The sequence below is a fragment of the Pyrus communis genome, chromosome 5 (genome assembly GCF_041283825.1).
Source record: "Pyrus communis isolate YQ-2024b chromosome 5, ASM4128382v1, whole genome shotgun sequence".
Classification (NCBI taxonomy): domain Eukaryota; kingdom Viridiplantae; phylum Streptophyta; class Magnoliopsida; order Rosales; family Rosaceae; genus Pyrus; species Pyrus communis.
In genome coordinates this window covers 30,663,020-30,687,860 of record NC_142569.1, presented here as the reverse complement: position 1 = coordinate 30,687,860, position 24,841 = coordinate 30,663,020, and the positions used below count along the sequence as shown (strand labels likewise).

The 24,841-nt window shown below is 36.4% G+C and overlaps 2 protein-coding genes across 6 annotated transcripts; one reads left to right on the top strand and one right to left on the bottom strand.

Moving 5' to 3' along the window:
• Nucleotides 1-215: 215 nt before the first annotated feature.
• On the bottom strand, nt 216-3,666 carry LOC137725559 (uncharacterized). Its single transcript, XM_068464285.2, has 6 exons — nt 3,301-3,666; nt 3,090-3,185; nt 1,817-1,857; nt 1,365-1,482; nt 665-745; nt 216-532 (listed from the first exon to the last, which is right to left on the bottom strand). The coding sequence occupies exons 1-6, from the start codon at nt 3,502-3,504 to the stop codon at nt 476-478; spliced, it is 597 nt and encodes a 198-aa protein (XP_068320386.1). The 5' UTR covers nt 3,505-3,666; the 3' UTR covers nt 216-475.
• Nucleotides 3,667-12,385: 8,719 nt separating this feature from the next.
• On the top strand, nt 12,386-24,064 carry MCM9 (minichromosome maintenance 9). 5 transcript variants are annotated; one of them, XM_068465807.2, is made up of 20 exons: nt 12,386-12,769; nt 12,855-12,957; nt 13,054-13,153; nt 13,268-13,406; nt 13,811-13,877; nt 14,266-14,440; nt 16,151-16,250; nt 16,564-16,661; nt 16,801-16,866; nt 17,059-17,151; nt 17,716-17,832; nt 18,294-18,366; nt 19,401-19,467; nt 20,401-20,482; nt 20,813-20,934; nt 21,038-21,105; nt 21,905-22,014; nt 22,105-22,152; nt 22,237-22,389; nt 23,749-24,064. In XM_068465807.2, exons 1-20 carry the CDS (start codon nt 12,633-12,635, stop codon nt 23,823-23,825), a joined length of 1,995 nt encoding a protein of 664 aa, XP_068321908.2. In that variant the 5' UTR covers nt 12,386-12,632; the 3' UTR covers nt 23,826-24,064. The 5 variants fall into 5 exon arrangements, 3 of the variants coding, with proteins under 3 accessions (XP_068321908.2, XP_088551027.1, XP_088551028.1); XM_088694901.1 differs by having other exon boundaries at nt 12,422-12,769; nt 13,265-13,406; XR_015963082.1 differs by having other exon boundaries at nt 12,492-12,769; nt 13,265-13,406; nt 21,905-21,994; nt 23,749-23,982.
• Nucleotides 24,065-24,841: the final 777 nt, after the last annotated feature.

Below are 24,841 nucleotides of genomic sequence, written 5' to 3'. Positions count from 1 at the left end.
AAGACTTGGAAAGAGATTCTAATAAAAAACTTGGATTACTTGGATTTAATAGAAGACATGGCACAAAACTGAACGTCATGACGTTCTAGGATTTATATAGCTAACTCTACTTAGTGGGATTAGGCTTTGTTGTTATTGTTGTTGTTGTGAACTTTATTTCTTCATTAACAAAATAATTAACATTTGCATATGACGTTTTACAATGACTGAAAAAATAAAAAAAATAAAAATTCATGGATTGCGTATGGACCGAGTCCCTTGTCTTCACAAATGACTAGCATTTCTTTTCTTCGGTACATTACATTGGCAAATACTTGCTGGACACAATCAAGAGGCACCCAACATGCCTTTTCACTCAAACTAAACAAACAAAGAATATACTAATTCAAATGCAACTCACAAACAGAATCAGAGATGTAAACATGAGCAAGATTCACCCGTGTCACTTTCTGCCTACGTACAGTACAATCTATTTCTAATCTCTTTCCTCAATAAGCAATTGTTCAAGTTCTTCCCTTCGCCGCTCCAAGTCCTGTGATTGTTGCAAACAGGTGAATGAATGTAAGGAAGCTTCCGTGATAGGATAAACATACATAACGTTGACAAGCACAACGTAAGAACCAGATAGAAGAGCAAGCATGATAAACAAATGATGAGAACTTACCTCAAGATCCTTTACTGCTTGCTCCCTTGAAATTTCTGTCTTCTGCCGAGCCCGTTTGAGAAAGCCAATGCATAGGATTCCCTTAAAATTCAAATATTGAAAATGAGGAAGGAAAAAGGTACAATAGACTCCTAAGTTATAATTCAAACGGCAAAGGCAGGCCAAATGGCTCTGGTCCTTCAAACTTTTCGTGCTTTTTCCCCTGTAATACTACCCTTGCATCAATTACTCTCAACATATGGATGTAATATATTCAGACCAAAAAGAAAATGTAAAAGTTTAGGGAACACCCATTCAGCTCCTACTGCTGTTTTATCATAATTCATGAACCAGAGAACAAGGGCGGCCCCATAGCTAGCCTAAATGGAGCCATAGCCCCTCCGAGAATTTTACAATCCCCAACTCAAAATAAATTCCCTGAAGTAAGTAATGTCGTGAATGGGTTAGTTGCTTAGCAACAATTACCCAATCACGCAGGGAATTAATCGTGTTCCTAAAAGAGCAAACGTTAGCCTCAGCTAGCAATAGGAGCCATGCTGAGTCCTAGTTAAAGAAGAATCATAGTTTTGGTTAAAATCAGCTTCATCAAACCAAATAAACATTGGATTCTTCCAATTAAAAGAAGAAAAAAGACAAAATCACATGCATAGTCACACATAAATTTCCAAAATTATTACAGGATTCTGCTACTTAAACCTACCGAAATAAAATAGATCCCACCACAAGCAAGGAGCATATAGCTTGCTATGTTCTGTAGAATAACTAGCCCCTTTTTTGTACTAGATTCGTTAGGAAAAGCTCTTGTCATGACCGCGACGCTGGTACAAAGAATCACAACATCAGAAACCATGTAAAATTTATGTTAGTATGCAACAACCATAAAAAAATAATAATAATAAATTAAAAAAATTAAAAATTTTCTTCACAGGAATACAGGCACATGCTATCCAAATTCTGAAACTAAAGCAAGCTTAACTTGAATGTTGATCCATCATTATTCTCTGCCGTCATAACTACAAATATTATACTCTTACAAAGCTAGGCAATATTCAGATTGGGACGAATTCAGTCGTGCTCCAAAATCTGATGGTGCAGAGAAAATACTCTTATGAGAGTGAAACATGATATTTCTTACTACATCAGCAAACTTACAAGATTTGCAGCATACCCCTACCAGCCCAATAGTCCAATATCTGCAAACAGATAACACAAATAGTAAAATTAGATCATGGAAGCAAAATTAGGCATGCTAGCACCAATATTTCCATAAACTTTGATTTACAATTCAATAGTGAATTGCTGAATTAGCCTGAACAGAGTAGGAATACGAGAAATGGAGACAAAATTCATCATGACTGTAGTTAGCAGCAAAGATTATCAGGTGCCTGTGTTGACGGCTGATATGCATAGCTGGAAAAACATAAAGTTTCAAAAAGATAGTTTGTTACGCACTTACGCTGTTAGACCTTTCCATTTTTATTGTTTTGATATTTTTGGTGTGGGGATCATAATAGCATCTTAGAACACCCCTGATGTAGGACAGTAAAAATGGATAGATGTACAGGATAGATCCAGACTCACTCCAGCCTTTGGCATCACACCAAAGGGTTCCAATAGAGAAATTAGAAAATTTTCTGGCATCACACCAGCCTTCAGCCTCACACCGTAGGTGCCTTGGAATCACTCCAAGGTTGCTGTGCCTCACACACAAGCAGGACACTCAGAATTTCTCTTACTTAATCTTATTGTAAAAGCTTACAAAGTAGCTCTTTTATATGCTACTTGGGTCCTCCATCACCCCCTTTTATCAGTTGTTGGAGAGAAAAGGGGCCCCCCACCATGGCAAATATGTGACAATCCATTTGAGAGATCAGTTTTATTCGATGTAGACTAAATTCATTATGTATTTTCCCTCGGAGGGTTTTATTTTTAATAGAAGAATCAGTCCTTTCATAACCAACATTTGAGGTTCAAGGGGCACATCCCTAATCGAGATGTCTTCTTATGTTTGAATCTTGTAGAACAACGAAAATGAAAGAGCAAGGACCGGAAAAACAAATTTTTAGGAACTTGTAATGTTCTCTAAACTCAGGCCAAAGCGTGTATCGGCGAAAACCAGTAATATTTCCTCCTTACTTTTTCCTTGAAACAAGTATGGTTACAGATAGAGTGCCATCATCAATGTAACTGATAAATACCAGATTCCAAGATTTCCAGAATTACAGGAAAGAAACTCAGACAATAAAAGCATACAGCATTTCAATAAAATTACTTAATTTTCATAAAAATAGTTTAGGTTTCGAATAAAATTCCCTCTAAACCCCACAATTGAATGTAACCAAACAAAGCCTTAAACAGATTAGGTCTCGAATAATTGAAATTTAATTTTCATAAACCGAGTTAGGGCTTCAAAGTGAAAACGAACCTTCCAGAACTTCATAACGAATCCCCATTCCGTCTCGGCCACCACCACAATCATGCCAACCACGACGGCGTAACACCGAAATATCCCATCGAAAACCTGCAATTCACCACCACACACACACACAACCCAATTCATAACTAACTCCATACTAATGCATAATTCATATGTACATATAGAGAGAGAGAGAGAGAGAGAGAGAGAGAGAGAGTACATCAGATCCATCTGTGAAAGATTGAATGGCTGAGAAGACGTTGACGACGATGCAGAGAATGGCGGTGAGAGCTGTGAGGACGCTGAAGCATCTGCAGCAGATCAAGAAAGGGTCGGGTCTCACTCTCAGTCTGGTTGTACTCGGAACTGGAGATGTTCTCCGTCGTAGGCTGCTTTCTCCGTCGACTCCATCGTTTGTGGACATTTTATCGCGCTTTCTGAGCTCCGAGAACTAGTAGAAGCTCATATTTGCGTATGCGAATGCATTGTTTCTGTTTCGGTTTGTCCCATGGCAATTGGGTATGGGCTATGCCTTTCTCTCTGCCTCTCTCTGTGTGCGGGGATCATTTCTTTTCTTTCACCTAACAGCCAAGGAAGGAACTCTATCCAACCGCAACGTGTTGGTAGGGTCGACAAGTTTTTTTTTTTCAGTACAAGTTTGATATTTTATTTCTTTTCTCAAACTAATTTACTTTCCTTAATTAAAAAGACAAGTACAAGGAAAAGACAACCCACAATCTATATACAAGCCTAACAACAAATAAAAAAATTCAGTAAATAGGCCCAAACGTGGCCAACTGAGCAACAACAAAAAAAACCGTAATATTGGAATGAAAACCAGCAGCTACCAGATGTGCCTCCATGCAAGCCCACCACCAAGAAAACGAACCAACAGAACAACTGGATCAACGGAAAATGGGGGTGAGTGAGCCACCCCCGCAGTGAGCGTCCCCATAATCCTACCAAATAGTGATAAAAGCACTTTAACAGCCACCCAACACCCGAGGAGAAGCACACAGGTCAACTAGCAGAGGCCGATGGTTAAGGACACGCGATGTAAAGTAGCATTGGAGCACGAGAGGGCCATGAAGGTCCAGATCTGAGATCAACTCATAGTAACTGACAAAGTTCAAAGAACAAAACTCAAGAGAAGCCAAAACAAAGACCTAAAGAGAAAAAGTTCAGATATTAAAAAAAAAATTGAGTGGAAGGATGGGGGAAGGATGAAGGAAATAAGAGGGAAAAGGGAAGATGCAGAGAGTGGAGATGGATGGGAAAGAGGGAAGGAGGGCTAGAAAAAGATGGGAAGGATGGGGGAAAGATGGGGAAAAACATGAATCTAAAATCATTAAGACACTCATTTGTAGAGAAGAAAATAGCTTAATACGGTTCTACAAAGAAACTAAACCCATAATCTAAAGGTCACATGATTTCAGATTTGGGTGTTTTTTGTAAACATGATCTTTGAGGGAAGATCTACAAGATAGACGGTTTGGATCGTTGAAATACATTATGGAGTGGGCGCCACAAAAATTGTGCCAAAAGTTGTGAAGAAAAAGTGGTGCCACGGATCCGGCCCTACTTAAATTGGTATCTAGGAAGTGCAAAAACGATTTGGTGTAAATCCGAATCTAAAACTACATTAATAAAATCTCTTTGTCAATCAAAAGAGGTTAAAAATATAACTTTATCTTCTACAACAAAACAAAATCATAGGCAATAAAGTAAATTCACACAAACTAAATTTTACATTTTTTTTTTTCAAAGCCTCATCCAAGAATGATCCTAACATCCTCTAATTTTGAAAAAGAAAAGGCCAAAAGAAAACTTCTCTCTCTAATCCACATTCCTTTTTCTCTCTCTCCTTCCCATTTTAAAATAAAAATAAAAATTATTTTCACACACAAAGTATGGGGCATATGCTGGTAAAAGTATATATAAAAGATAAAAATCTTTTTAATGTTTTTTGCTAGGAATTGTACATATCATTATCATATCATGATTCATCAATGTATATTTTTAATTCATGTATAAAGGTATCATATTGCAGCCTAATATTGTGTTGAAAGACAAATGTGTAGGTTTTCGTGTATAAAGAGAACGCATAATAGCATGAGCAAAAAATCCGCACCATGCACTTGGTAATTTACAAATAGAATATTACACAATCCAAGTTAGGAAAATTATCGTGGTATATGATTCTCTCTTAAAATAGAACAAAATAACTATAGAGATAGTCTGAGAATGTATTCGAAACAGAATATTGAAAAGAGGGAATAAAGAGAGAGATTAAGAGAAGAAACCACAATATCTATTCATATTATTAAGATATTACATATTGGCCCAAATACATATTTGTAAACAACACATAATTAATAATACTTACAACTGTTATAAATAGGTAAAAGTTAGAGAGATAACATTTACTAGTGACATGAGCGAAACAGGTATAAAATATCACGCTATAACTATAACACAAGGGAATGACTAATAAAAGTGGGAGGAATAGATACTGATGTTATTTATCTTTCCTTTCTTACATTTTAAAATATCACGCTATAACTATAACACAAGGGAATGATTAATAATTGCAGTCAAGTGCTCTATTTAAATAGCAACTCGCATTATTACATTTTAAAATTTACATCACATGACTTTGAAAATACGATCCTTTTGTTTCCAAAGTCTACATCACATTTGTGGGCATTGAAAAATCTATATGTGGGCATTCATAACAATGCCAATGTTTTTAACACTCCTCCTTGGATGCCCATATATCAATATCAGTTGCCTAGTTAAAACCTTGCTTGGAAAAACTCAATGGGAAAAAACCATAGTGAGGGAAAAATAGTACAACTTTACTTGGATTGTTGATATAATGTTAAATATGCTTATGTTGTCTCGTTAAAACCTTGATAGGAAAAACCCAGTGGGAAAAATCCTAATCAAAGGAAAAAGAGTACAACATGCATGTATCATGGATGCTCCCCCTAATATATATCTCCCCCTGATTCTGCATTCTCCAAATTTAGTTGTTTGGTAAGTCAACATAATCCGATACTTTGCACTATCTTCTGAAACGTGCACTTTGGTAGAGATTTGGTGAACAAATCTGCCAGATTTTTATTGGAACAGATTTGTCTAACTTTAATAACTTTAGCCTTCTGAAGCTCATATGCACTGAAAAACTTTAGAGATATGTGTTTAGTCTTATCGTCCTTGATGAATCCTTCCTTCATTTGGGCAACACATGCTGCATTATCTTTATGAATGACAGTTGGAGTGTATGTCTTTGAAGGTAGACCACATGAATTCCAAACATGATGGTTAATATTCATGACTTGCTTCATGTAAAGCAAGTATTTCTGAATGATTTGAAGATGTAGCAACTAATGTTTTCTTTGTTAAGCACCATGAGATTGTTGTATGTTCATTCTTGAACACATATCAAGTTTGTGACCGAGCTTTATGCAGATCAGAGAGAAAACTAGCATCTACATATCCAACAAGGATCTGGTCATTTGTAGATTTCTTTGAGTAAAAGAGACCCATGTCTATTGTCTCATCTTTGACTCCATTCCAATGACGAATTGTTGGAGCAGAGCTATACCTTGCTAACAAGTTGACTGAAAAAGCTATATCTGGTCTAGTACATTGTGCTAAATACAATAAAGCACATATTGCACTCAAATATGGTACTTCTGGACCAAGGACCAGTTCATCATCTTTTTTTGGACATAATGGATCTTTCTTAATGTCCAAAGAACGAACGACCATTGGCGTGCTGAGTGGATAAGCCTTGTCCATACCAAATCGCTTCAGGATTTTTTCAATGTAAGCTGATTGGTGGACCAAAATTCCATTAGCACAATGCTCAATCTGCAGGCCGAGACAAAATTTTGTTTTTCCAAGGTCTTTCATTTCAAATTCGCTTTTCAGATATTCAAGAGTTTTATTGAGCTCTTCAGGGGTTCCAACCAGGTTCATATCATCAACATATATTGCCACTATAGCAAATCCAGAGTTGGATTTCTTAATGAACACACATGGGCACATGACATTGTTGATATACTTTTCTTTGATCAAATACTCACTGCGACGATTATACCACATTCGTCCAGATTGTTTCAGCCCATACAATGATCGCCTTAATTTGATTAAGAGCATACCTCATAGTTTGTTAGTTGTTTCAGGCAACTTAAGTCCTTATGGGACTTTCATATATATATGTCAGTATCTAATTCTCCATATAGATACGCGGCATGTCAAGTTTTTCTGAAAACACTAAACTTATTAAGTAATGGAACGTAATTGCTTCCATTACAGGGGAGTATGTCTCCTCATAATCAATTCCAGGTCTTTACGAAAAGCCTTGTGCAACGAGTCATGCTTTATATCTTGCAATCTCGTTTTTCTCATTGCGTTTCCTTGTGAATACCCATTTGTAACCCACGGGGTTTACACCAGGCGGGGTTTGGACTACTGGTCCAAAAACATTTCGCCTTTCCAAGGAATTTAATTCTACTTGGATTGCATCTTTGCACTTAGACTAATCTTGTCCCTGTTTGCATTCATCAACTGAGCGGGGCTCAAGATCATCACTTAATATGATTTCAGTGGCTACTGCGAATGCGAACATGTCGTCGATGATTATTTCATTCCGATCCCACAATTCATTAGTACAAGCATAATTTATGGAGATTTCTTTGCTTTCATGTACCTCTGTTTCTTCAGTTACATATGTCTCATCAAGGACATTTTCTTTTTCTAAAAGTACAGAATCATGAATTGTGGATATGTCATTCATTTTTTCTTCTTGAATGATTTCATTTGGATTCATTTGTGCCCTCGACTTTCTCTTTCGAGGGGCTGAATCTTTTGAACCTGGAGGTCTACCACGCTTCAGGCGTGCACCAGATGAATCATTCGCTGCCATTTTATATTGTCCAACAGGGACATCAATTCTTGCAGGTGCATTTGCAGCTGGTATATGTGATTTTGTCACTTTCATAGCATCATTAAATGCATCTAACATTTGATTGACAATACTTTGAAGATGAACGATCATTTTCACTTCATTTTCACATTGAGTGCTACGTGGATCAAAATGAGATAAGTGAGAACAACCCATGTCACCTCATTCTGCTTTTCTGGAACGGTATTTTCTCCCCCTAACGACGGGAAGACTATCTCATCAAAGTGACAATCAGAAAAACGAGTTGTAAACATATCACATGTCAAGGGTTCCAAGTATCTAATGATAGATGGTGAATCAAAACCTACATAAATTCCCAATCTGCGCTAAGGTCCCATTTTAGTGCATTATGGTGGTGTAATAGGTACATAAACAACACAACCAAAAACTCGTAAATGTGAAATGTTTGGCTGATGCCCAAACATGAGTTGTACTGATGAGTATTAGTGGTTAGTTATAGGTCTCAATCGAACCAATGATGCATCATGTAAAATGGCATGTCTCCACGTAGAAACTGGCAATTTTGTTTTCATAAGCAAATTGCGAGTTATTAACTGAAGCCGCTTGATTAATGCTTCTACTAAACCATTTTGAGTATGGACGTGAGGAACATGGTGTTCAACATCCATGCCCAATGTCATGCAGTAATCATCAAAACTTTGAGACGTAAATTCACCAACGTTATCAAGTCGGATTGACTTAATGGGATAATCTGGGAACTGTGCTCACAACTTAATTATATGAGCAAGAAGTCTCGCAAAAACTACATTCCGAGTAGACAAGAGATAAACATGTGACCATTGGGTAGATGCATCAACCAAAACCATAAAATATCGAAATGGTCCACAAGATGGTTGAACAGGCCCACAAATATCCCCTTGAATTCTTTACAAAAATGATGGGGATTCAGCATCAACTTTTAGTTGTGATGGTCTAATTACCAACTTCGCTTGAGAACAAGCCTTGCAAGGGTTATCATTTGAGATAGCAATGTGCCTGCTCAATAATGGATGTCCATTAGAGTTGGTAATGATTCTACGCATCATGGTAGATCCTGGGTGACCCAAACGGTCATGCCAAAGTATGTAAACTTTTGAACCAATGAACTTCTGGTTCATGATAGTATATGATTCAACTGTCTTTATGTATGTATAATACAATCCACTCGTCAAACCACGCAACGTCTCCAATATACGCTTCTGGGTATCATTGGAGGTAATGCATAGATACTCCACATTTTCTGCACTTTTTGTTTCAATGTGGTATCCATTTAAACGTATGTCTTTAAAACTCAACAAATTTCAAGTAGATCGAGTAGTGTACAACGCATTCTGTATGGACAATATTGTTCCATTTGGTAACATAATCTAGGCTTTCCCTGAGCCTTTAATCACATCTGATTTCCATGATATTATTGTTACCCTTACTTTTGTAAGCATCAAGCTTGAGAATGACCATAGTTTTTATCCATGCTCTCTGAGTAAGGGAATCACAATTAAAAGCAAGTTATAACAGGAAATTTAAATGCCACTTTTATTGAATCTGAAATGTTAGTTTTTAAACTACAAGTTCAGCATAATAAAAGTACATCAAACATCAATGATTCAATCGGACCGGTATACTTCATTTCCCATTTCCACCATGAAGTCCGAGATCTCTAGGTGGGTTGTGTTCAACTGCCCTGATAAGTCACACATTGGATCATGTATATCCATTGGTTTAGCCTGGTCGAGAAAATTGGTCTCGACACCCTTCTCCTTGAGGAAGGCTTGATACAAATCCACCAAATGTTTTAGGGTACGACAAGTATGCGCCCAGTGCCCATTGCCGCCACACCTATGGCAGGCTCCTTTAGAATTTCTAGGAGCATTGTTCATATGAGCTTTGCCTTTGTGGCGATTTATATTTTTGAAGCTTGGTCCTGAATTATGCCTTGGAACTTGGTTGTGAAATTGGACACCATGATTCTTGCCTTTCCCGTTCCACCGTCCTCACCTGTGGCCACATCCTCATTTATGATTATTGCCACTAGAGGATGTGGCGTTCACTTTGAGGGAAGTAGCATTCACTTCTGGGAATGGTACATATCCAGTAGGTTGGGAATGATGATTTTTCAACAGGAGCTCATTATTTTGTTTAGCAACCAGGAGCACAGAAATCATCTGGTTATATTCAGTGAAACCTCGCGCTCTATACTGCTATTGCAGGAGCATGTTAGAAGCATGAAAGGTGTTGAAAGTCTTTTCCAGCATATCTTCCTTAGTGATGGTATCCCTATAGAGTTTCATCTAGGAACTAATTTTGAACATCGCAGAATTGTACTCAACCACTGACTTGAAATCCTAGATCCTTAGATGAGTCCACTCATAATGAGCTATTGGAAGAGTCACCGTTTTTTGGTGATTGTATATGTTTCTTAATGCCTTCTAGAGAGCTAACGAATCTTCAACCGTTAGGTACTCATGTTTTAGTTATTCATCAAGGTAGCGACGAATAAAGATCATGACATTTGCCCGATCTTGAGAAGATGCACTGCTCTCCTCCTTGATTGTTTCTGCAAGATTCCCTGCCTCCAGATGGATCTTGACATCCACTACCCAAGTAAGGTAGTTTTTCCCAATAATGACCATGGCAACAAAATCAAGCTTTGCCAAGTTTGCCATTTTCTTTTCTGAAAGAAGACTGAGATGTGTAAGAACTTGCAATAATATGTAATTTGGGGGATGTAGTGTTAGAACTTCTGGTTCTTACAAATTCTTCATTTTGATCTTCAGGCCAAAATGTAAGCACTTGAAACTTTTGGCTCGAGATTTACATAATGAATGAGGATGACGATTGTACTGCACTACTCTCATAACATAGAATGGACGATTATTCCGCACCACTCAAGTAGTGGGAAAATTTAAATATGCAAAGCAGGGTGGGCGATTATACCGCACCACCTAAAATTGCAATGAAATTAAACAACAAGCAAATTTAAATATGCAGGGTATGATGAGCGATAATACCGCTCCACCTAAAATTTGCAGTAAAATTAGATCTGCAGTCCAAGATAGGCGATGATACTGCACCATCATGGATTGCAGTAAGATTAAATTTGCAGTTCAAGATGGGCGATTGTACCGCACCATCTTGGATTGCAGTAAAATTAACAAAAATAAACACTGTGTTAGTAATCAAGATCTACACTAAACAAGAAATCAAAGATATATGTAACTGTTAGGTTGAGAACTAAAAGTAGGTATGGTGCAAACAGTTTTTCGCGAGGGTATATCCAGCAGTTGAGGCAGAGGAAGAAGATGAACAGTAAAATTCTTAGAGGAAACATTTTTTTTTTTTTTTCGGCGAAGAGAAATGAGGAATGATTATATTTAGAGAGTTGTGCTGATAACATGTTATAAATAAGCAAAAGTTAGAGAGATAACCTTTACTAGTGATAGGAGCGAAGCAGGTGTAAAATATCACACTATAACTATAACACAAGGGAATGACTAATAAAAGTGGGAGGAATAGATAATGGTGTTATTTATCTTTTCTTTCTTTCTCTGTGTTTTGATTGCAGTCGAGTGCTCTATTTATAAAGCAACTCGCATTATTACATTTAAAAATTTACATCATATGACTTTGAAAATACGATCCTTTTGTTTCCAAAGTCTACATCACATTTGTGGGCATTGAAAAATCTGTGTGTGGGCATTCATAACAATGCCAATGTTTTCAACAACAACAATTTAATAATCATTGGATTTAACATACATGTATGTCTTAGAATTATTGATATTCAAGTCGAGTGTTTCAATCGGAGTAATAACAAATCTACAAATTGGACAGGTGGTCGAATTTCAACTCACAGACTAAATGGGTGGTCAAATTTTAATCCATATATTCGACCGGGTCAAAATTCTCGACAAAGTTTTTATCGAGGCTCATCTATGCACCGTGTCCTTAACTATCTAAATATTTCAATTTACTTCAATAAATACTAGCATATGGGCACACACAAAAGTGTGTGAGAAAATTTTTTATTTTTATTTTTGAAATAGAAGGAGAGAGGAAGAGAGTGATAGAGAACATGAGAGTGAGAAGTTTTTATTTTTATTTTTTATTATTAGAAATATGTTAGGATTACATGTAGGTGAGTCTTTGAAAAAAACAGCAAAATTTTCGTTGTGTGAAATTACATTTCTGCCTCGTATTTCTTATTCATGTTTTATTTTAATTAGAGAATGAAATTGATAATTTCATAAGATTTTTATTGACAATGAATGTTTTATTAATTAATAGAGATACTACCCTTTCTTAAAAAAACTTGACCCGACCAATTTCGGTTGGGCGCTATTGGGTTCTCCCGGGTGGGTGGGACAGTGTTTGGCGGGCACCGTTTCAGGCGAGAGATTCAAAAGGAAAAATAGGCACAGCTCCTCCTTTTCTTCTTCTTCTTCTTCTTCGCTAGTTGCTTGCAGTTGGAGGGAGTCTGAAATCCGGCAATTTCTTTCATATCTTCCGTGTAATTTTCTGGTTCGCAGTACAATTTCGTGGCCGATAGTTTAAACACTAGTCTAGTTGCAGTGTTACTCATGGACTCGGCGGCAACGGATGAACAGCCCGCTCACGTCAAAGACTTGGCGGCCTTTCTCATACGCCACCACTCAGACCAGCTTCGCGCCATCGCTCTTTCCCGAGACCCCAAGCTTCATTACCCTCTCTACGTCAGGTACCCCATTCCCCCATTCCCCCATTAAACCCATTTTACTTCCATTATTTTTGAACTTCTATATTCTCTGTGCTTTCTTTCTTAGTTTTGCAGAGCTTATGGATGCCGATCCTCCGCTTTCGCATCTCGTTTTCTCTCAACCCATTGAGTACTTGCGCTTTTTCGATGAGGCCGCTCTTTGGGCTCATGTATGTGTGTAAATTTTGTGTTTAAAAGCTTAATTTATTGAACAAAACTTGTTGGGATGGTGGAATTTGATGTGGGTTATGTGGCATTGTGTGTAGAAAGTCACATTGAGGGATTTGGATGGTTTTGATAAAGGGATAAAGAAGGAATTCATTCATGTCCGGATTGATATCAGTGGTTCGCCGCTCGAATGCCCTGGTTTGTTTCTATTTAAGATCACTATATTTATTTGTAGCCATTTCTTTCAACTGATTATTCGTAGTTTTGTCATAAATAGTTGGTTGATGTCTATATTTGGGTGTGTAAAAGTAGAGACCTTTCCGAGCATTGGCCGTGTGAGAGTTAAGCATAGAGGGATTCTGCTCACCCTTAAAGGGACGGTGATTCGGTCTGGAGCAATCAAGATGTATGAAGGAGAGAGGAAGTATATGTGTCAGAAATGCAAGCACGAGTGAGTTTTTTTTTTCACCCAAACTTTTACTCGCCATCTGTGCTTGTGGATGAAATTTGAGATTTTGTGCTTAAGAATTCTTGACTAGCACAAAGAATTCGGGCCTTAATAAGGCATTGCTATTGTACAATAACTTTTTAAAAATACACTACGGATTGTCAAATATAAATTTTGCATCTGTTCACCATTTTTTGTTTCCAAATGATATCAGAATAAAATAGAGTAATAACTATAATCTTGTTTTGTGAATTCATGTGGTATATTGGTTCTTTTATGTCGAGAAGAAATTCTTTATTACCTGATTTACTGGGAAAATATATGAGAACACATACACCTGTTCATATTATGCCTATTTATGTTGGTATAAAATCCTTTTTATGTTGAATTACTATGTTTGTCTGCAGATTCCTGGTTTATCCCGAACTGGAATCGAGAAACTCCATAAAACTACCATCATATTGCCCTTCTCAGGTAATCCAATTCAGATTGTCTAACAATGTCATTTGATATTTATTATCAAGAAAGTCCAGAGACTACTTTGAAGAAGTTGTTAGCACTAGAAACTATCAAATGAGGTCATGCGAATACTTATGAAAGATATTAGATTTTACTTTTAATAGATTAACAGTCATCTAGATAATTGATTTTCGTGATATAGAATTCTTGTAGCTTACTGTATTTATTCTTGTGCTTTAGCTCAAGTGGTATAGTGTGGGCTTTGACACTGTTTGGATTAGCATTTGTTGAGGAGACTTTGTATTTTATCTCACTTAATTGATTGGAAATATTTTAAGAGTCAGTCTCTTTGGTATAAGTATGCTTTTAGAGTTTGACATCTGATCTGTTTTTCTGATGACAGAGGTCTAAGCCCTGTGAAGGCAACAAGTTCACGCATTTGGAAGGTTCTATTACATGCCATGATTATCAGGAAATCAAAATCCAGGAGAGTACACATGTATTGGGTGTTGGGGCAATTCCTCGTTCAATCCCTGTCATTTTAAAGGACGATCTTGTTGATATCGTTAAAGCTGGAGGTACCATATCCTGCGATCTGTTTTTTTGTTTTTCATTTTTCCATTTCTGTTTTTTAATAATTTACCTTATGATGTCACTGTTTCCAAATTTATTTTGAACTGGAAACTTCAGTTCAGCTTAAAAATTGTTCCTGTTTTATTATTGAAAAGAAGTATCACTTTTGTCTTTGTGTTTGCTAGGATTTTTTATTTTGACCTCTAGTTTAAAAATATTCTATTATACCCTTGTATTTTGCATTTAGGGCAATTCAAATCCAAAGCTATATTCACCTTTTCATGTTTGATTTTCTGTTTTTAATGCAACAGTGACCACCTTAATGTACAACAGTGTCAAATTCTTCCAGTGATCCCTTAGAAAAAAAACATGAAAAAATGATCATTTTTAGTGCTTCATTACATCCTAAATGCGAACTACAAGGATTAATGTATCTTTTGGCTGACATTTTGTTTTGACATAGCAAATTTCATAAGGTAACCAAAAGTACATTTAAGAGAGTGAACAAGAAGTCCATCCGTATACAAAGAACAACTGAAAACTGATTACAACTACAAGAGTTACAACCAAAAACTACAACGACCAAGTTAACTAGCATTCCAGTTTTGAAAAATAGAAGAGAATATTAAATCTCTGGGCTCAGATGAACTGAAGCCCATAGAAGGACGAAAATATCACCCTCTCCAAAGATCTTCTACCCCCACCCACTTATCTATAATGCCCCAAAAGCAGCCATCCTGCAGCAACCCTGCAACACTCTTGCCTCCTTATCTCTACCAAAAGCACCAAGGCTTTCATAAAGGAATGAGTGGCACCATTTCACTTGGCCTGCTTGAATAATTCCGGGGTAATCCATTTAAGCTATTGCTCTGCCTTTTAGAGTAATGAAACAAAGTTCAAATATGTGTGTTGGGTGAAGGGGATTCTTAACTTTGTACTCGAAAAACCAGAAGAAAATAAGTTTGGTATCTAGAACATGAAACCTTTACATATTTCCTATGGAATAATTTTCACGCTTCTTATGCGTATTTCTCCTTACTCTGTTATTTCTTCTCACATAAATGTTAGTTTTATTTGTTTGTGAAGAAAAAAAATCTTGGACTGAAAGATGGCTTATAAATAACCTATTTTGCAAACTCCATGAGAAAAAACCTATGAATCTTCAGACTGTTAAGGTAAATTGAACTTTATAAAATACTATGATTATTTCAGTATGACTTTTGGACTCTGGGTGGACTGAGGTCCTTGAACTTCTTAAATACCGATTAACAAAAATATTTCTGCATTAGGTTGCTTGTCACTTGAGTCCTACCAAACTGATGCAGTCAGACCAAACAAAACTTTGTATAATTTATAGTCCTTTTCTTCGAAGATAAAAATTGGGGCAGCAGTATGTTTTTGTGTCAACTTCACCAAAGATGGCACAAACTTCATTCTTGACTTTAATAACCATTTCTATTAGTAAAGTTGCTTTTATGGCGATTTGGACCACCTCTTGGAATATATGGTGGTTTGCATGTTAAATTGTGCCTGCATAATTTTCTTTTGTGCATTGTTATATAGCACCTGTTTCTCAATTATCATTCTTAGTTCTCCTGCTTTTGATGCATAAATGCATATTTTTCTTTTCTTGCTGTAGAATATGTGTAATACACGTCTGTTTTACCTAATTATTTTGTGCAGCGGTGAAAATGACTAATTAATTGTTGACACAGATGGTGTTATTGTTACTGGGATATTAACTGCAAAGTGGTCTCCAGACTTAAAAGATGTGCGCTGTGACCTCGATCCTATATTAATTGCTAATTATATTAGGTAAATTTGATAATTTGTTGAATTTATATCATCAATTGATCTGATAGTACTATATGTAATATTTGGAAACCATTGTGTGTTTGTGTAATTGAAATGGATATCAGTTACTGAAAAATGCTCACTACTGCTTCTATCGATTACAGTCCCACCCTTCCAAAAGAGAGATGACAGTCATATGGCTCAGATTGTGGATTTTCAAATTTACGGATAATTAACTGCCTTGGCAGCTTCACTGTTTAAAAGTATAATCTGGTGGATACAGAAACACTTAGTATTGGTTTTTCTTCCTTATATCTGTTTGTTACTTATTTAGGAGAACTAATGCGCTAAAGTCGGAAATTGATATACCTGATGATGCTATAGTGAAATTTAAGCAGTTCTGGTCAGACTTCAAGGATACCCCTTTGAAAGGTAAAAAGTCATTGATTCACAAATATCTATTTTACAAGAGGGTGTATTTTATGAACTTCTCTTTGTATATAATATTATGATGTGAACGTGAGTTTTCCAGTATAACTTTTCATTTTTTTTTCTTTTGAGAATTAAACAGGGAGGAATGCCATTCTACGAGGTATTTGCCCACAAGTATTTGGACTCTTTACTGTAAAGCTTGCAGGTATGTGGACATCCACATCTTGTTCAATCTATTTACTAATAGCATTCAGAAGTACTGATTTGGAGGTTTAGGTGTGGCAAAGAAAGTAAACTGATCTGGCTGGTTGTCCTTTTCCTTTATTCTACCTTTAAGTTTATGATCCATTTCTTTCTATTTTCCTAATTTTATTCACATTTTCTTTGTTCAAACTAGTGGCATTAACACTTATTGGAGGTGTGCAACATGTGGATGTTTCTGGGACGAAGGTTCGAGGAGAGTCTCATTTGCTTTTGGTTGGTGATCCAGGTTATTTTTCTAATATTTCTTTATCATTTTAGCGGGTTTCAGACCTGAATATTACACTGTCACCTACATCTAGCCATTTTTTTAATACATTTTTGGTTCAACACATATCAAGCATGTACTTTTTCAATTAGTGTATTCTAAAGTCGAGCTATGTATTGCAACAGAAACGTTCTCTTGGTCACTAGATGACCACAAAATGCCTTGTCACTTACCTTAGGATTTGATATCAAGATTAAAACATAAAAGCCCATCCATTTATTCTCCCGGCTGATATCAAATCCAAAGGCAGGTGACCAAGAGAACGGGACTCTATTGCAGACTTTTAGTTGATTGATGTTTTTAAGTAGACTTTTGAAAATAGTTAAGATAATATCCCAAAATTCAGAAAATCTCAGCCAACATAGACTATAATACACACACAAGAGCACATGCAAGCATGTTGAACATGCAGACACTTCCTACCAAAGTCCGTTCTATTTACAGAATACTTTGGATCATGACCAACCTTTAGACTTTGAATTAGATCATGGACTATATGTAACCATTAGTAGTTAAAACTCTCAGGTACAGGAAAATCTCAGTTCTTGAAGTTTGCTGCAAAGTTGAGCAACCGATCTGTTATAACAACCGGATTAGGAAGCACTAGTGCTGGATTAACGGTCACTGCAGTCAAGGATGGAGGTATGCATATCTCTAGTTGAATTGTACAGCTGTTTATTCTAAAGAGAAAAGTTCATGTGGCTCACATAGGTTACAGGTATAGTGAACAAGAAAAAAAAATTACTAAGGGCCTCTAAATGGGTCAGGTCATTTCGGGGCTAGTTTTTGTTTGTCCATCTCCGTTGTTGCTTAGTTTTGCTGCCTCATTTGAAATGACTAGGTATACTACTGGACAACTTTTCCCCTATACTGTTAAGTTCTTTTTTGATAAAGTATCTTTCTTATAAAATAAAAATAGAAAGATTTGTTTTGGACTCCTCTAGATCTCTTCTAAGCATGAATTTACTTTTACTTTTATTTTTGAGAAGAAACAAGAATATTCTAACTTACATCATTATGTTGAGAAGCACTATTTTGCTTTGCTTTCTTTGTTTGGTCCAATATTAGAGTAAAAGGATTAACAATGTTTATGGAATATCTAGGGGAATGGATGCTGGAAGCTGGAGCCCTTGTTTTGGCAGATGGAGGGCTTTGTTGTATAGATGAATTTGACAGGCATGTTCTTTGATGGCTTTGTGGAACATTTCTTTCTAGTTGTTTTGATCATGCATTCAAATTGGCATACATGATTCATATATTATGAACTTATCAGTTATGAAGTTACCATGCCATGATTGTTTGTCATTAATAATTCATTGCTGATAATAATATCACTATGTTGAGTCGCCGGCCATCATAATTGCTATGTGTGCTTGACAGACAAATATGTATGATGATTCATATAGAATAAGGTGTCTCCACTTCAATATTCAAATGTACTTATTCTTAGATAGAGGTTAATTCTATCTATTTGAGCCATTCATTTTGTTGGATTTATTATCATACACTTGGGTGTTGTTGAGGAAGCGGTGTCAATATCTTGTAAAAAAAAAGGAGAAAAATTCTGGCTAGGCCAATAATGGAAAGGGTAGAACTGATAAGGATTCATTGAGCGAAACAGTTGAAATTAATGCTAATTCAAGGTGAGGGTATTTGGTTTTCTTCAAACCAAGACGCATATTGTCATAATTTAAATCCTGGGGATGGAACTTGGCTTGTGCTTTTTGTTTTACTAGTGGACATCTTGTCCACTTTTTGAAATTCTATTGTCGTTTGCATTAAAATTTCATTTCTTATAAATAAAAAATATTTATAATGCTTTTGCTGAGAAGTTCTCTTTTATATTTTAATTTAAATACAAAACCTAGTTAGGGAAGCAACTCTGTCACTTCACAATGGATAAATAGAAAATTTCTAATCTTAGATGTCCGCTTTCCTTCTCCTGTATTCCCTTCAATGATAATTCAGTGGGAATTGACATATGCATTTGTACTACACTCTTTATGTACTCGGGATGCAGGTTTAAAAAAAAAAAAAAAATTAATAGGAATGGGGATTATGATCTCTCTTTTCAAGTATTTTTAGTTTTTTTTTTTTCTGACAAAGTCTAGACATTTGCTTAATACAAACTTTAACTTTAATGGTTGATCTTGAAGATGTTATTTCCTTGCTTCTTGGCATATGATATCAAGTTAATTCTGCTTTGGCAGCATGAGAGAACATGATAGGGCAACCATACATGAAGCAATGGAGCAGCAGACTATAAGTGTTGCAAAGGTAAACATCCTAGATTATGTTCTATAAATAGTTGGAATGTATGTCGTCCTTATGGGGAATTCGAAACTGTGTAAGACGCATTTAGTTTGTAATTAAGTCAAAATCGGGCAAGATTTAAGAGTGTTCTCAACATACTTTTTGTTAAATTAGCAACATGGACATACACACTTGGGTTACGCATAAGTTTACTTTCAAGCCATCTTTAAGGTCACTTTAACTTATATAGGTGAGGCCTCAGTAGACCTAGAGCTTCTGATGGTCCCAGTCTTGGTGCAGACTTGATTAAGCATGAGGTTGGCCTTGTACATTTGGCTCCCACCTAGGGCAATGAAGTACAAATTTCATTTACTCTTAGGACATCACTGAGCCTGTTCCTCTCTGTCATTATCCTGGTCCTTTTCACTGTTGCTCTTGAATCTTCTGTGTTTTTTTTTCAAAAATTCAAAAGAGGAAATCTGTTTGTCTGATGAATTATCTGCGTGTAATGCATTTCTGAGAAACATCATGGTAAAAGAGGATGAGCAGTTAGGGTAAAATTTATTTAAATTTGCTAGTAAAGATGCTATTGAGGGCGAGCCTTGGTGCAATGGAAAGGTTGTTCCTTTGTGATTGAAAGGTCACGGGTTCAAGTCGTGGAAACAACCTCTTTGCAAAGCAAGGGTAAGGCTGCGTACAATAGACATCCACCCCCGCTCCCGTTTTGGGGTCGCCCTTTAGTATAGATGCTATTATGATCTCAGTTATTGGATTGCCTTAGCTGTTTTCATGTGTTCTATTTCTATATTCTTACCCCTCTTCCCTGTAAAGTACATGTTCCAAATCCTTTACAAAATTCCCTTTACTATTATTGATTTTTTTTTTTATAATTTGTGTTTTATATAACTTTTTATTGTGTGTCCTCCCAAAACTGACTATTGATGTACCTCTCTCTAGGCTGGTCTTGTGACAACTCTCAGTACTAAAACAATCGTTTTTGGTGCAACAAATCCCAAGGGACAGTATGATCCTGATCAATGTATTGCTTACATTCAGAAGATATTGTTTTTTTTCACTTTATTTATTTTTATTTTTTTATACAATCAATATTGTGGGAGAGGGAAATTGATCTCGAGACATCAGGTGCAAGCAATATTGTTAGTTAGAGATATATTTTTCGAGATTCTATTTCTTAATTGCCCAAGTTTGGGGGGGGGGGGGGGAGGCTAGAAACATTTTATTTTTTGAATCACTTAGGGAATATTTGACAGTAATCATTATCGATATTCTTAAATTTTAGCCTGCAACGTTTTTTGGTTGAAAATACTAGTCACTTACATGATCCTTAATTTTATTTTTCGTTTGTCAGCGCTGTCAATCAATACGGCACTGTCTGGTCCCTTATTGAGCAGATTTGATATAGTCCTTGTACTCTTGGATACAAAGAATCCTGAATGGGATGGGGTTGTGTCATCTCACATTCTTTCTGAGGTAATCAGCTCGTAAACTCGTGTAAGTTGCACCTGTTGTCATGTGGATAATTGGATGAATCTAATGATGACCTTGTCCCTCTTTCTTGATTTACCAACTGCAGGGAGAACCAGACAAAGGAAACCATGAGGAAGATTTAGCAAACATCTGGCCATTTTCGATGCTGCGTAGGTAAAATGTTTTCTTTAGTTGAAGAAAAGTCACCTAAAATCCTGATTTTTCTTGTACCCAAATAGTTGTCTATGTATAAATTCGTTTTTCTGGGTAAGCCCAAGTGGTGCCCAAGGGTGGGGAATGAGGTTGGATTAGGCTTGGCCAATGTTTCAGAAAATCATTTTTCTGGTTTAGTATGTTTGTTATTTGTACAAGTAACTAGTAGAAACTACCATTGAGGGGTTAGTCGAGTTGTCAGGCCTGTAGTTTACTCCCATGTCATCTGGGGCTCAATTCGTCAAGGTACCCTACCCACCTTCCAAAGATTATTGGGTTTGGTGGGGGGACAAGTTTCAAATCTGAGTCTGCAAAGCAGATTTGGGATTTTACTAGTTAGTATAAAAAACCCAACGAAAAAAAATGTAGAAACTTCTGGTAGTGGTGAGCTGTAAGGAGTCCACACTTTCATGAGAATTAATTAAAGGGAAAAGAATGGCAATAGCTTGAAGAAGAATCGGAAGTGTGACCAATTCAACTACTTACGCTCAGTTGGCTACCACTCTTTAAAATACTAATTTCAAGTATGCATTCTAAATAAGTAATCACGACATCATGTACAACAGGCTGGGTTGAAATTTGAAAACAAGTGGGTTACAACTTGCTAGACGAAATTGACCTTATTGTGTACAGTAACTGAAAATGTAATCTCTTGTGTTACGCTTTTGTTTGAAGTAAATTTTTGTGCAATCCTTGGATCAAATTTTATATACATATTTTTTTTGAGAGAGAGTTTCAAGTTTTGGTGGAAATCTTGCAGATATATTCACTTTGTAAAAGGGTACTTCAGACCAGTCCTCACAAAAGAGGCTGAGATGGTGATCTCAAACTATTATCAACTGCAAAGAAGGTCTGCAACCGGCAATGCAGGTTCCACCTGAAGTAAATTTCCTTTATTAAGTCTGTCTTTTGTTGTTCTATACCTCTATCTAATTAATTGCACTGTCTTTTGTGATTCAGCTAGGACAACTGTGCGCATGCTTGAAAGTTTGATACGCCTAGCTCAAGGTACATTGTTTTCTTTATGGAACTATTCTCTTAAGTGAATCTCCTGCTTCATTCCCCAAGATATTGACTTGGCCTATATTGCAGCACACGCAAGACTGATGTTCAGAAATGAGGTTACACGGTTAGATGCCATAACAGCCATTTTATGCATTGAATCATCCATGACTACCTCGGCCATAGTAGACAGTGTTGGAAATGCTCTGCATTCAAATTTCGCTGAAAACCCCGATCTAGAATGTATCCTTGCCAGTCATTTCTGCATGTATTTATCTTTTCTTAAGTTATGCCCTTGCATATTTACTTATACATGCATGCTAAACTGTTGTGAAGCAGATAATTCATCAATTTACCCCCTGAACTTGTAAGGATTGGCCAATTTCCCCCCTCAACTTGAATTTTGGCCAATTTCCCCCCTTAACTCTCATAATTAGTCAATTTGCACCCTACTGTTAATTTTTTTAATTTTCCATCTATTCTTAAGGTGATGCATGACTGCCTTTAAAGGGAAAAAAAGTCATTTTCCCTACACCTTCTTTCTTCTTCCTTTTCTTCAAACTTTCTCTTCTTCTTCCTTTTTTTCAAGACGAGCCCGTGACTGCCGCCAACGCCTCCCTCCTCCACTGTTTGCAGCCCAGTCCATTTGATATGCTGCTTTTGCAGTTTGCAGTTGCCCACACCCCGTCGCCTCCTCCATTGGCCTTGTCTACCTCTAGTAAGGTGTAGGGAAACCTACTTAACAGAAAATGACAGTAGGGTGCAAATTGAAAAAATGACAATAGGGTGCAAATTGACTTTTTTTGCCCTTCAAAGGCAGTCATGCAGATTCCTACTTAATGGAAGAATAGATGAAAAATTAAACAAATTAACAGTAGGGTGCAAATTGACTAATTATGAGAGTTTTTTTTGGGGGGGGGGGGGGGGGGGGGGAATTGGCCAAAATTAAAGTTGAGGGGGGAAATTAACTAATTTTGAAAGTTGAGGGGGGGAAATTGGCCAATGGTCACAAGTTCAGGGGGTAAATTGATGAATACCTCTATTTGGTATGCCCTGAAAAAGCGAACTGAGTAGAGTGGTGCGTATGACTCAAAAAATTATATATGTAGTCCTGTTTTTTGTGGAGATCACTTTCACTATCTTCACCATTAATTATCTGTCTACTAGTGTGTTTGGGCATTAGTCAGTGTTCGTTTCCTCCAGGTGATTCATCCGAACAGAGATCTATTTCGTAAAAGTAACATTTGAAGTCAATTTTATAGATTCTTAATGGTTTTGAACTGTACAATGAAAGTCAAATGTATGAAAGCTGTATTATAGAATTTGTTACTGGTTTGGTGTATAGAGTAATTAAAAATAGCTGGAAAGTTGGCAGTCAACATGGACGTGATTAGAGTTTGTGCGACTAATTTTTTCCTAAGATTCTTATGTATGCATTATACAGTAAATTTTTCCTAAGGTCATCATATTGTTGGATTTATGTGCTCTATAAGTGCATTCAGAAGAATGAAAAATCAAATTCTCTATTAGTTATTTGCACATTTAAGAGTTTTATTATGCATTTACCCAAAGATAATGTTCATCTCTTGACACATCAAATAGACGCCAAGCAAGAAAGGCTGATCCTTGAGAAGCTAAGATCATTCGACGAGCTCCCAGACACAAATAGCATGCAATGATTATTGCAGGTGAGATGTATCGAAAGCCTTTGTACAGAGGACAATTTAATATGTTGTCTGCTTATCTATGGAACAATTATGCAGTTTTTAAAGTTTTTATACTGGTTACATTATAAATGTACATTCATTAACAAGTAATACTATTGTTATGGGTAAATTTTCGATGTTGGTCACTTGGTTGTATGAACTTCGCTATGCGTTTACACTTAAGTTTGATGATGTGAGTGTTCTAGTTGTTAGTGCGGATGTTGTCCATTCATTCATAAGTTCATGTTAACTACTGTTACCCTGTTTTTAATGTTCATTTCGATTGTATATGCCAAATGTACATTGTGCAATGGGTGTGTGAAGTAGAATAAGACTCTTAACTTGAAAAGGCATTCAAGTTTCCGATCTTCACAATCGCAGATTATGCTTTATAGAAGTTTACTGAGATTCTTCTTTTTATTCTCTGTAATATTCAATGTCGTAGAGAAGATTTATCGTTAGGAATCCACGGTTTTATTATGTTAGTGTTTCTGAGCCATTACCTGTACTTGGATACTTGCACCGTTTCAAAATGTGAAACTTCTACCCTGCTTTTCTCTAATATACTTGGATTTACCGCAACGATTAATTGAGTAGTTCATCTGTTATGTGGTGCTCTCTCATGAAATCAACATTTGTCATTGCACCAGATGAACATTTTCAGGGTTTCTATACCAATGGACCACCTTCGAGTCATGCTTCATCTTCTCCTTGCTTGTTTTCGGGACTTTATTCCGGTACTTTAGCCGGATTTTATTGTTTTGGACCGGAGATTTGACATGCTCTCTCTTTACGTTATCCATTACATGCTAAACTGATGAGAAGAGGAGTGAAATGTTGGCATTGTAAAGATAAATGTGATAATTTAATCGATTCATTTGTTCTTATACAACTACACTTTTCCTTGTGTTCTGTTTGCTTATGCAAGGCACCTCTGCTTATAAGTTGTAGTGAAGTACGTTAACGGTGGAAGGTTTTTTCATGCTGAA

Coding starts and splice junctions, on each gene's coding strand:
- LOC137725559 (XM_068464285.2), bottom strand. CDS start 3,504: ATGTCCACAAACGATGGAGTCGACGGAGAAAGCAGCCTACGACGGAGA. Junction 1,483..1,816: donor AGGGGTATGCTGCAAATCTT/GTAAGTTTGCTG, acceptor TCTTTGTACCAG/CGTCGCGGTCATGACAAGAG. Junction 533..664: donor AAGCAGTAAAGGATCTTGAG/GTAAGTTCTCAT, acceptor CAACAATCACAG/GACTTGGAGCGGCGAAGGGA.
- MCM9 (XM_088694901.1), top strand. CDS start 12,633: ATGGACTCGGCGGCAACGGATGAACAGCCCGCTCACGTCAAAGACTTG. Junction 13,878..14,265: donor CATCATATTGCCCTTCTCAG/GTAATCCAATTC, acceptor TTCTGATGACAG/AGGTCTAAGCCCTGTGAAGG. Junction 22,015..22,104: donor GTCTGCAACCGGCAATGCAG/GTTCCACCTGAA, acceptor TTTGTGATTCAG/CTAGGACAACTGTGCGCATG.